The 12,650-nt window shown below is 40.3% G+C and overlaps 1 protein-coding gene across 3 annotated transcripts in view; it reads right to left on the bottom strand.

Moving 5' to 3' along the window:
* Positions 1–12,650, bottom strand: part of SUGCT (succinyl-CoA:glutarate-CoA transferase) — a 291,279-nt gene that overhangs the window by 249,917 nt on the left and 28,712 nt on the right. For all 3 annotated transcript variants that reach the window (XM_053359422.1, XM_053359421.1, XM_053359423.1), the window contains exons 7-8: positions 7,519–7,610; positions 2,222–2,365 (exon numbers count right to left, since the gene is read on the bottom strand). In XM_053359422.1, the coding sequence (XP_053215397.1) occupies positions 2,222–2,365; positions 7,519–7,610 (236 nt within the window). The remainder of the gene's footprint in view (positions 1–2,221; positions 2,366–7,518; positions 7,611–12,650) is intronic.

The raw sequence follows: 12,650 nt of genomic DNA, 5'->3' as shown, positions 1-12,650 counted from the left end.
CTTCTCTGGCTCTGGGCCATTGGTTTTTCTTCCGGTTCCCCCATCACTTCCTTTTGTCTCTGGGGTTTTTCCCAGTATCCAAGGCACAAACATGCAATAAAAGGCAATAACGTGTGAGTGGCCATGCCTCCAATGGCAGCCATTTTGTGACAGGCCAAATGTTGTCCACCTCAGAAGCATTTTGGGGGCAGTATTTGAAAATTCCAAATGTGCCTCCTTGGGCAAGGAAAGGTTGGTGACCCAGTAGGGTAACAGCTTTAACTTTGGAAGATGTTTACTAGATAACACAGCACACAGCTATGCATCTGTTCTTTCTTCTTTTTAATTATAGGCACAGGAGTGACTGGAAAGGCAGATGGTGAGCAGGGGAGGCACCATAGGAGATGCTTTCCTTAAGGCTTCCAGTCATGATTGGACCTCATTTTATTAGTGCTGGGGAAGAAGACAGAAGCCTTCTCTTCCCACAAGTTTTCTTTCTGTATATGAGTCCTCCGTGTATATAATTAAGAAAAATATTGATAAGCAGCTGCATATGAAGCATCTAGCGGTGCTGTGTTATTGTATTATTGTTCTGTGTATATTCTCTGATGTTTTACCTAGTGAGAGTTGCTTTGTTGTCTTAACAGTGCATTTAGATGTAATCCACCCTGGTAGGTAAAAAAAGGTAAAGGATGGTTAGGTCCAGTCAAAGGCAACTATGGGGTTGCGGTGCTCATCTCGCTTCAGGCCAAGGGAACTGGCATTTGTCCACAGACAGCTTTCCAAGTCATGTGGCCAGAATGACTAAACTGCTTCGGGCGCAACAGGACACTGTGATGGAAGCAAGAGCGTCCGGAAATGCCATTTACCTTCCCGCCACAGCAGTACCTATTTATCTACTTGCACTGGTATGCTTTCAAACTGCTAGGTTGGCAGAAGCTGGGATAGAGCAATGGGAACTCCCCCATGGTGCACTTTCGAACCTCCAACCTTCCGACTGGAAAGCCCAAGAGGCTCAGTGGTTTAAACCCTTTCTACGCTGGTATGGATGAAGGACAGACTAAAAATCAAATTAATTAATAACAAATTAATAAATCTTCCATACTATTCCCTTCAGTTACATTTTTAATGGCATATTCAACATGCATTTTGCAATGGGTCTGAGACTGGGCTTATGGTAATAATTTACTAGGTGACATAAATAGATTTTTTAAAAAAATTCTGCATTTACTACTAAGCAAAAGGATCAATTGCTTGGATCCTATGCAAATACAAATATCTGTATTTCTTCTGAGCACTCAAAGTCAGAGGGAGTATTCATGGTAATTTTAATGAACCGCAAAGTACACATGCACTTAAAGATGAGACATTGGGGGGGAATAAAATACAAAAATACAAAAAATGGTTATTGTTATTATTTATTAAATTTGTATACCACCCTTCATCTGAAAATCCCAGGGCATTCACAACAGAAAAATACAAAATGAAAATACAAAATACAGTGGTACCTTGGTTTACTTACAACCATAATCCGTTCTGGAGGTCCGTTTGTAAACCAAAACAGGTTGTAACCCAAGGCACACTTTCGCCAATGGGGCCTCCCCAAAAATTTTGTTTGTAATCCAAAAAAAAGGGGGGGGTTGTAATCCAAAAAGAGTTTGCAAACTGGGACACGCACTTCCGGGTTTGACGTGTTTGTAATCTAAAAAGTATGCAAACCAGACTGTAAACAAGTCTTGTTCAACATGAGCTAAAATTCAGCTTATAAAACTGTTCTGCCTGGTAAATTGCTTACCGTCTTTTTAGAAGCATAGAACAATTGCTGATCATAGGTAAGTACTGTACATAGAAAGATAGGTGCATGTATGTGTCCTCCATAATATTGTTAACCATTTCGGTCAGTTTAGGTTGCCTCTGCCCACATACCTGGCAGTAAGATATGCCAAAGATTAGACTGTTGATCTGCTATTTTTGGAACCAGACTTGTAGCTATTCAAGTCCACATGCATATTTTATCATTTTGCTAAAATTCTCTTAAAAGTTTGCTAAATTAGTGCAATCAATTCAACCTCATAGATATCCTATCACGTCATTTATAGGAGCAGGATAGTGCAGTGATTTTTTTCTTTATTAACACACACATAAGCCTCCTGAGTGAAATTTACCACATGTGCCATACTGCAGAGATTATTCAGAAAGTGAATCCTGACCTCATTATTCAAATATCAGAATATGTCCTCACCTGAGACGATAGCAAATTGCAGTCTATGTGCATTCCCTTCCCTGTTTTATATCGCTGAAGAAGTCCAGCCATAATTGCACCGTATGCATACAATCCTGTGGCAAGATCAGTCATGGCTACTCCTGGCCGAACTGGCTCACCTTCCTAGAAGGGGGAAAAATAAGACAAAAGAAAAGCTGACATTTCAATACTCTACTCTATACCACAAACATTTTTCTCTAAATTTTGTAAAATGACTGCCACTAGCTACAGACTTGGCTTTGACTCTTCCATGGAAATATGCCAGCAAGTTATTTCGGTTTAAGGATTCTAAGAATGAAGGTGACCACAAGAATCTCAAGTGATCTGCTTGTTAACTGTGATCATGGATAATCCCACTTTTTTATTATTCATTATTATCATTTGCTGAATTTGTTAGTCACTTTATTTTGCCCAGGGCAACCCAAAGCAACTTACAGACAGGGAGGCAGACAACCGCTCCCCCACAAAAGCTACATGAAAACCAAGAGGAAAAATAAATACAGTAAAAAATCCCACTTACTACTAAAATGCCACAGATACTTAAAGGCCAAAGGCCAAAGGAAAGTTTTTTCCTTGTACCTAAAGATATATAATGATGGCACCAGGTGAGTCTCCCTGGGGAGAACATTCCACAACCAGGGAGCCACTGCAGAAAAGGCCCCCTCTCATGTTGCCACCCTCCAGACCTCTCGTGGAGGGAACGCAGGAAGAGGGCCTCAGATGATGAGCACCCAGAGTAGAACTGGGTTAAATTCAGATTATTTTGGGTCCCTTCCAACTCATTATTCCATGATTTTCCACCCTCCAGCATGATGGCAATAAAGTTTCAGTTTCCAAGTGGAAACTCTCTGACTTTAACCATCTACATTCCTTAGGATTGGTTGACAAACACACCACAAATAATGCTTATTTACATCAAGTAGTGTTTAAAATGCTGGTAGCCAGACTTTTGAGTTACACAGAGCTCCATCTCTGTATGGTTGGCTGTAAGAATGAAAACAATCATACGGAGGAGGTAACAGAGGCAAAGGAGAGGTAAAGGCCACAAATAATGAATGGGAGTGTGTCTCAAAGCCCCACTGAACTCAGTGCAGTTTACTTCTGGGTAGCAGTACATAGGAATTGCAGTATAAATGTAGTTACACACATTTAATGTTTCTTTAGGGATGAGAACCATAGGATTAGGCTAAATATTTTGTGGGGAAGTTGATCTGTATTTAGCTTCATCATCTGACACCCAACTCATCATGATGGAAATCAGATTCAGAAGCCAATTTCTTATTAGTTTCAGCCTCTCTCTTTGCTAAACAATGGCACATATGGAGGCAAAGTCCAGCGCAACATGGGAAGCCACTCAAAATTGCTTCCAGCACACAGAATCATTCAGGTTTTGTTTCTGTGAGTTATTTTTAAATGGCCACATGCCAGACAAAGGCATCTGCATCAGTTAGGTCATCTTCTTCATAATTAAGCAAGATCAATAATCCTTAAAAAGAGCTCATGCTGTGCTAACATTTCAAACCAGTTAGGCACCCCATGAAGTAAAGTATTATAGGTTAATGTGCCCATGCAGTCAGAGTCTCCTAGTACATACAACAACTGCAATTAAAAAGAATCTGAAAAGGTACCATAAGAAACTGCAGACTTGGAAACTGTTAGTAATTTTCTCTTTTAGATTTATTATGTTCTCTGAATGTGCCACCATTTTTTCTTATTCAGGCATTTTAGACCCTACTGCTTTGGCTTTAATCTTTTTCCAAATGTGTTGGCTGGAGATCAAAGCTTTGCAGGAGAAGTTTGATAACCAAATGATAATACCAGATGCATCATCATCATCTGTATTTTACCTAAAAGTCTGATCCAACTCAATAGGGATCAATTCAAGTTGAAACACATTCAGAGCGGCCCACAATTTGTAACCATATAGAAGAGTCCCCTGCCGCGGCAATATTACAATTTAAATGCACAGCAATTAGAAGGGAGGGATATGTAGAATTGTCTTACTGATCATTGTTTTCCTTTATGGTTTATGATTGGAAAATCTTCTAGTAGTTCTTCTATCTTGATGGTAAATCGTCTAATAGCCATGGTTATCCATGCTTTGATAGTTTTAAACACAGTGTAAGGAGTCTCTATGGGAGTATATTTTATTTTAAAATGGGGTATCAGAGTTTTTAGGGGGCTAACCAGGTTCTGATAGCAGGCTTGTTGGTTTCTGAATGTCTTATGTAGATTTTTCAATTTTGTTGCTCTGTATGGGAGAATGACAATAAAGATTATCATATCATATAGCTCCCACCCCATTTTAACTACTGAAATGCTTTGTATGTCGAGCTGCTTTTAAAAATGGCCTGAAAACCACAGTTGGTTCAAAGCAGAACCACAAGTTTTAATTAAATTATGTCAGTGATTTATCAGCCGTATTGGCACCCAGTCCACTCCCAGACCCAATTAAAGATCTGGTTTTAACCTACAAAACCCTAAACACCTTAGGACAGGTTCCTTTAATAGTCACCTCTTCCTACCAGGTGCTTCCCCTCCCCCTCCCCCCCCCATGAAGTGAGGGAGAGAGCTTTCTTAGTAGTGGCACTTCAGCTGTGGAAGAAACTCAGCAGAGAGCCTTGCCTGATCCCTTCTTATCACAGGGTTTTAATCTGTGTTTTAAACCTGGGCCATAAATGATTTTATGCTGCCTCTATGCAATGAAGGTTGAGTTATTGCTTCTTAATGATGACTATATATTGCATTATTTTATTTTGTTGCACAGCCCAGGGAAAAGTTGTACAGTATACGGGGAGCTACTTAAATTATTAGCAGCATTTTTATCCCATTCTTCAGCCAAAAGAAGTCAAAAAAGTGCCTTACAAATGTCAGTGTAAGAGAGTGCCTGCCTACAATCTAAAATATTGTTGTTGTTATTCTTTATTACTGTTGTTAATGCTTTATAACTTTTCATTTTTGGTTAAAACCATCAAAACCCTATAAAATTAATAGGGTTTTATGGTGCGTCCCAGGATACTTTGCAGGACACAGAATGGGCTCAGCTTTTCCACTGTTTAGAACTTCACATTATTTTGTTAAGTTTAAAACATAATCAGCAATCAGTTCTATACTTACATAAGCTACATTTTTAAACTTTTGATTTATTCCATTTTTGTATTTTTGCAAACAAATCAGAGAGAAGAACTTCTTCCAATAAACAAATAATCCAAACTTCCATTTTTTAAACAACTTTGTATCTGTCAAACCAGAATTACTAGTCACAACACATAACTAAAATTTCTTACTCACATCTCTCCTTGCAGGAAAAAATGGAAAGGAAAGTGAGAAACTGAAATATAATTGGAGTTGATGTGTGAATTTCATGCTCTTTATTCAGCTCATAGTAGCAATGAATGAAACCTTTCCCAAAACATCTAGCTATATATACATTATTTACACAATGGGCCCCGCATGATTGGCTAATTTTGGGCTGCTCCTGCAGGCCAATCAGGTTACTGAGTCACTTCATCCAGTAGCCTGATTGGCTGCTCCTGCAGGCCAATCAGATCGCTGACTCACTTCCACCTGGAGCTGGATTGGGTGGCTCCTGCGGACCAATCAGACTGCTGCATTCTGGATCCTATTGTTCTAGGATGCAGCTCAGTACATAACAGAAACTTTTCAAACAGCCCCATAAAAACTGAATGGCACAAAAAGGGGGAGAGACTGGGAAGGGGAGAAATGTCAACCAGGAGGAGAGGGAAGAGAATGGAAAAAAGGGACATGCAGCTATACGGGGAAGAAAGAACCACTTTCAACTTCACAATGACGTCTTATTTTCAAATGTCCCCAAGGAGAAGCGAGAACCAGCAAGAGAAATCCACAGAAAACTGGATTTCACTTTATAGCTGGGATGGGCACCAATCCGGAAACCCCCCCAAAACAGCAGCTAAGAGAATAGTTCCTGATCTTTCTCAGTTCGTATTTACTGTGAAACGTTTAAAAAAAGTAGCCCTGCTAATGCAAATTTCAAAGCAAACACCATTCATTACCCCAAAACTGCAGGTTGGAAGGGTTGATGCTGGGACAGGTTTTTTTACCATAGCTCTGTGGTGCAGTTCACACATAATACCACAGCGCAGACTCTATGTTGTCTACACACCAGACCTTTGTCCAGTGCTACAGGCAACCCCCATTTTGCACAAGAGTTGTGTTTCTGGTCCCTGTGCACATAGGGAGAGTGTGCATAAGCCCGCCTTGCTCCAAAAGGACCCACACATTGGCAGTCAGATGTCAATTAACACGTGCAAAATGGTTGCTGCCTGTATTAAACCCCTACTGCAGGTTGTGGGGTTAGCCTGGAACTGAGAGAGTACCATACGGCAATCCTGCAACATAGTTTACTGTATAATACCCAACTGCAAGTACAAAAGCCAGGCTGAGAGAGAGTAGCTTCAGCAGCCCTGCATAATTGTAGGCCAGACATAAATTATCCTCTCTAACCTCACAGAAGGCCAAATCAAGCATCGTTCTGCCCGGACACTGAGGTCCAGTGCCGAGGGCCATCTGGCGGTTCCCTCGCTGCGAGAAGCCAAGTTACAGGGAACCAGGCAGAGGGCCTTCTCGGTAGTGGCACCTGCCCTGTGGAACGCCCTCCCACCAGATGCCAAAGAGAAAAATAACTACCAAACTTTTAGAAGACATCTGAAGGCAGCCCTCTTTAGGGAAGCTTTTAATGTTTAATAGGTTATTGTATTTTAGTGTTCTGTTGGAAGCCGCCCAGAGTGGCTGGGGAAACCCAGCCAGATGGGCAGGGTATAAATAATCAATTATTGTTGTTGTTGTTGTTGTTGTTGTTGTTATTTAATAGCATGGAGAAGTCTCATACTCAGTTGTCTTCCATGTGTACCAGTAGTACCTAAAAATCAATCAATAAATGTGGCACGTGAAGACCAACCTTTGAACTAGGACTCTTGTCTTTAATGCTAACTTTTTAAGCACCCTATATCACAGGCCCACACCTGTAACACACCTGGGTGCCAGGGATACTGCAACATTTTGCTGCAGGGACCCACTTGTTCTTTCTTGAAATCAATCTGAAATCAAGGCAATGTTTTAGACTCTTGAGGAGGAGGCCCTGACAGCATGCCAAGATGATCCTTAACTACACAGTATCTTCTTTCCACTGTTTCCCACTTCCTAAATCTCATTAATTCTGTCCATTACTGCAAACCATGCAACGCTGAAGTTTTGAATTACAGCAAAAGCACTGTGCTTCACTTATGGTAGCATACCTGGGGGCCTGTGATATGCAAGAGGCCTGAAACTGCAGCTGCGACAGAGTCATAGCCTGCTCGTTGAAACTTCGGACCAGTTTGGCCATAGCCTAAAAAGAGAGAGAAAACAAACTTAAGAAGAACGTACAGGGCAGTGGTAGTGACTAACCTTTTCGGCAAATCAAGATGGTGTGTGTTTGCTAAATAAGTTATTTCTATCATTTCTATCAAGTTTCCCATTCTGAAATTAGTAGATTTCCTAGGCAAGCAGGCATTCCATTTGGCTACTGTTATCAATGAAAGCACATTGCTTTGCTACTAATAGAGCCATTATGCAAAACCTTAGACCATCCAGTCCACAAGCCTCTTGTGCTGCTAAATTATATCTATTTAAGAGACAACATTTTATCCGGCTTCCTATGTACACATGCAAGAATATTATGCATACAGTATATGGAAGGAGGTCCCACTCACTCACAAATTTGTATTTTAATAAAGTTGTGGCCAAAATTATGCCAAAAATCTTAAACAAAAAATTCTGTGTGATGTGTGAGTTATTGGGGTGACCCTGGGGACCTCGACACGCAAGACATGCATAGGGCTAGGCTGCAGCAAGCTTTCAAAGCTTTCCAGAAGCAGATAATAATAATCACTGGGCCAAAGCAGCATTTTCCCCAAGAGATAGAAAGTGAAGTCCATGCTATTTGATGAGGTCATAGATTTTCATAATCAGAAGTATAAAGTATCATGCTAGACTAGCAGCACATTCTGGTACAAATGCTGCAAAAAGGAATAAAGAATATATATATTTGCATAAAATCTGCATACACTAATTTCTATTTATAGATGTACATTTTAAAATGGTTGCTGTAATTTAAATAACTGCTCTTCCAGTTGCTGCTTCTATGCATTTTAAAGGAACAAGCAGCAAAACAAATGTACACACCCCTCAGAACTAATATATGTAATGCACATAAATTTTATGCCCTGGTACAAAGTACGTATTGTTGTATGGAACTGCCCCAACTCCCTAAACAGAGAGAACACAGGCACAGGGTATCACCACAGATTTAATCCAGAAAACTAGATCTCTCCACTTAATGACAAATTAATAAGAAACACCTTTAGACTTCTTGTTCTGCCGAATATCAGTTTTATCCATTATGAACAACCAACATCTTTATTTAATAAAGATTAATGAACTAAGCAAAGAAACATGAGCAATGCTCTAGCATGAGAAAAACCAAACTTAAAGTGAGGCATTGCATGCATCTTTATAATTATAGGGCTGCCAAATATGCTAGAATAAAATATTGAGTCTAGAAAATGCCTGTCACATGTTGAGAAGAATGTACCAAACACGCAGACCTATGTACTATTGAGCAAGTGCAAGCCAAACGATCTAAGCTTCAGAGATGGCTTGTGACAATTTTAAAATTATTATTATTAAAGATTTTCTGGGGTTAAAAAAGTACATCACATTTTCAGATCACAAAGTCCTTTCTACCAATCAGTTATATTCAACATGAGACTTTAATTTGGGTGTACAGTATTTTGATATGCACTCCATATTCAGCCTATTTTAAATTGCCACATCTCTACTTTGTAATATTGTTCTTCAGAGAGTTGGTGCCATGCCCCCTTCTTACATACAAAACATTATTTGTAGCCTTCATTGCCTTCTCATGTTCTAAACAATAAACTGAATACAAAATATTATTTATTTTTAAAAAATTATATGCCGCTTAACTACAGTAGTCTATAAGCAATGTACAAAGTTAGAATACACACAAAAAACAGTTAAAATTAAAATAAATTTTCAATTAAAATACATTCTGGAATCATCTTTTTTAAAAGTATTCCATTTGTTCTTCCTCCTTGTTGACCATGCAAGAAACTCTGAGGTTGTCATTTTAAAATTATGGGTTGATTTCAATTACAGTGGTACCTTGGTTTACGAACTTAATCCACTCTGGAAGTCCGTTCTTAAACCAAAGCGTCCTTAAACCAAGGCGTGCTTTCCCATAGCAGCGGGGGACTACATTTACAAATGGAACACACTCAACAGGAAGCGAAACATGTTCTTATTCCAAAGCGAAGTTCACAAACCAAAACACCTACTTCCAGGTTTGCAGTGTTCTTAATCCAAGTTGTTCATAAACTAAGCTGTTCTTAAACCAAGGTACCACTGAACAGTCATGGAAAAAAGAAAGTGAACCCTCTTTGAATTCTGTGATTTTACATATGAAGACATAACAACATTCATCTGTTCCTTAGCAGGTCTTAAAATTAGGTAGATACAACCTCAGATGAACAACCACACATGACATATTGCATCGTGTCATTATTTATTTAACAGAAATAAAGCCAAAATGGAAAAGCCATTTTGAAAAACTAAGTACATCTTATTATTCAATAGCTTGTTGAACCACCTTAAGCAGCAATAACTTGAAGTAATCATTTTCTGTAGGACTTCTATGGAAGCAGTAGGGGTGTACTTAGTTTTTCACACATGATTTCTCCATTTTGGCTTTATTTCTGTCAAATAAATCATGACACTGTGTAAGATGTTGTTTGTTGTTCTTTATCTGAGGTTGTATTTACGTACCTAATTTTAAGACCTGTCTAAGCCACTGAGACTAGGGCTTGCCTATCGGAAGTTCGGCGGTTCGAATCCCCGTGACGGGGTGAGCTCCCGTTGCTCGGTCCCAGCTCCTGCCAACCTAGCAGTTTGAAAGCACGTCAGAGTGCAAGTAGATAAATCGGTACCGCTCCAGTGGGGAGGTAAAAGGCATTTCCGTGCGCTGCTCTGGTTTCGCCAAAAGTGGCTTAGTCATGCTGGCCACATGACCTGGAAAAACTGTCTGTGGATGAACGCCGGCTCCCTCGGCCAGTAAAGCGAGATGAGCGCCGCAACCCCAGAGTCATTCGCGACTGGACTTAACTGTCAGGGGTCCTTTACCTTTTTAAGGAACAGATGATTGTTATTATGTCTTCATAAATAAAACCACAGAAGTCAAAGAGGGTGCACTTTCTTTTTCCCATGACTGTAAGTTCTAAGTGGACTCACTGAAGTTAGGGGGTCAAAACTGTTCTGGGGTCTCAGTTTCCCCCTAATAACAACTCAGAAGGACAAATCCAAAGCCTGCCAAGCTGAAAGAGGCTTCACAAGCAACCAAGCTGCAATCAAAGATGGAGCCATCAAAACCTCATGGGGCAAGGTGTTCCATAACACTGGTACAGCCACTGAGAAGGCCCTATTTCATGTTCCAAGCCATCTCATTACCACCATAGGTGGGACAGAGGATGGCCTCCTCAATAGATCTTAATGAACAGGCAGCTGGTATGTGAGGTGGCAGCTTCTAGGATATCCTACGCACAAATTATTAAGGGGCTCAAAATCCTGTTCTTGTCTTCCTTTCTATATTTAAAGGTAAAGGGACCCCTGACCATTAGGTCCAGTCGTGACCGACTCTGGGGTTGCAGCGCTCATCTCGCTCTATAGGCCGAGGGAGCCGGCGTACAGCTTCCGGGTCATGTGGCCATCATGACTAAGCCGCTTCTGGTCAACCAGACCAGCACAGGGAAATGCCGTTTACCTTCTAGCCAGAGCGGTACCTATTTATCTACTTGCACTTTGATGTGCTTTCGAACTGCAAGGTTGGCAGGAACAGGGACCGAGCAACGGGAGCGCACCCCATTGCGGGGATTTGAACTGCTGACCTTCTGATTGGCAAGCCCTAGGCTCTGTGGTTTAACCCATAGCACCACCCGCATCCCATTTCTATATTTAGGGAAGGTATTAATAAATCCCTAGTACATAATGTATTGATAGCAAAACTGCTTGTGGCAGCAGGCTATAAATTGCATGTCACTTGAAGGAGTCTAATCATTTGTCTGTAACTTCTTCTTTTTTTGTTGACCTCAACAGCTTTTTGATGTGTACACTACAAAGGTCAGCACTACTATGTTGTTACTACTCTTTTTTTAAAAAATTCAAGGGAGGAGCAGGAGCAGGAGAAAGACGCAACTCTCTGAACTGTGCCCTGAAACTAATAATCCACACAAGTGTACCAGAGCACTTGTTAACATGATCCAAAGACTCCAAAGAGTGAACTGGAGTAATCTAACCTGGATGTAACTGGGGCACCTGTTGCTATAGACAGAATAGACATCCTCAGGGATAGATGCAGCTGGTGCCCAACTAAACTGGGCAAAGGCAGAAGTCCCACTATGTGGGCAGGAACAAGGCTGGATGCAGAAGGAAGCCCAAATGGCAGGCCTGATCCTTCAATTAAATTGCCTTTCCACAAGACAAGCAATTATCTGTTTCACAAAACGGCCTCCGTTTAAGTCTTTCCCTTTCACACCTTGTTTTCTGTTTCTTGAGGGTGGGGGGGGGGTCACTTAGATCCCAAAGTCTTATCTGTGTGTTTTTTCCACTCAAAACTCTTCCAGTTGATAAAACTTTTATTGGTGGAACTCCTGAAACACAGCATAGACTGCAGCAAGGCTTCTCGGCTGCTTTTCAAGTCCCCTCCAAAATGCATGCATCAGAAACTGATTCTGCTTATCATCAGAAATATCAAAGCACATTTGGTTTCTAGTAACCCTAAGAAATAGCATCTATATTAAAGTCCACTGCAGCATGCCAAGCAAGTTAGCTCCTTAGCAGAACAGGAATGTTGTTTATCTCTCTCTGTCAATATGCATTACCAGATGTACAGTTTCATTTAACACTGAAAAGGAGCAAATCAATTTGAGGAACAAAAGCAGCAGGGTATGATTCAGAATTCATTCATCTTTAATTCCCATACCATCCTTGTTTGTTTGCAATGAAAACACACACTATTTATTTAAAGTTTAGAAAAGCAATGCCCTATTCGTTTTTCAAAATAAACTAAATTTTCTGTGTCTTCTCAGGTACATAATTCTGCACACCGCATAACTTTACTGTAAGTTGGAAAATAACACATATAGAATCTGCTTTCTATTGCGTATTGGGTCATCTGCATGAAAGCCATTTAAACGCTCAAAATGTAGACTTTAAATAGCCTTAAGACATCTTGTTAAACGCAGAAAATAATTTTGTTTCTTGAAAATCAAGTTGCTTCCCACTTGCAGGTACTGGGAAATCATTCTTTGTTGGG

The sequence above is a fragment of the Podarcis raffonei genome, chromosome 12 (genome assembly GCF_027172205.1).
Source record: "Podarcis raffonei isolate rPodRaf1 chromosome 12, rPodRaf1.pri, whole genome shotgun sequence".
In the NCBI taxonomy this organism is placed as follows: Eukaryota; Metazoa; Chordata; class Lepidosauria; order Squamata; family Lacertidae; genus Podarcis; species Podarcis raffonei.
The sequence above is the reverse complement of the archived record's forward strand: the minus strand, read 5'-3'. Positions and strand labels throughout refer to the sequence as shown.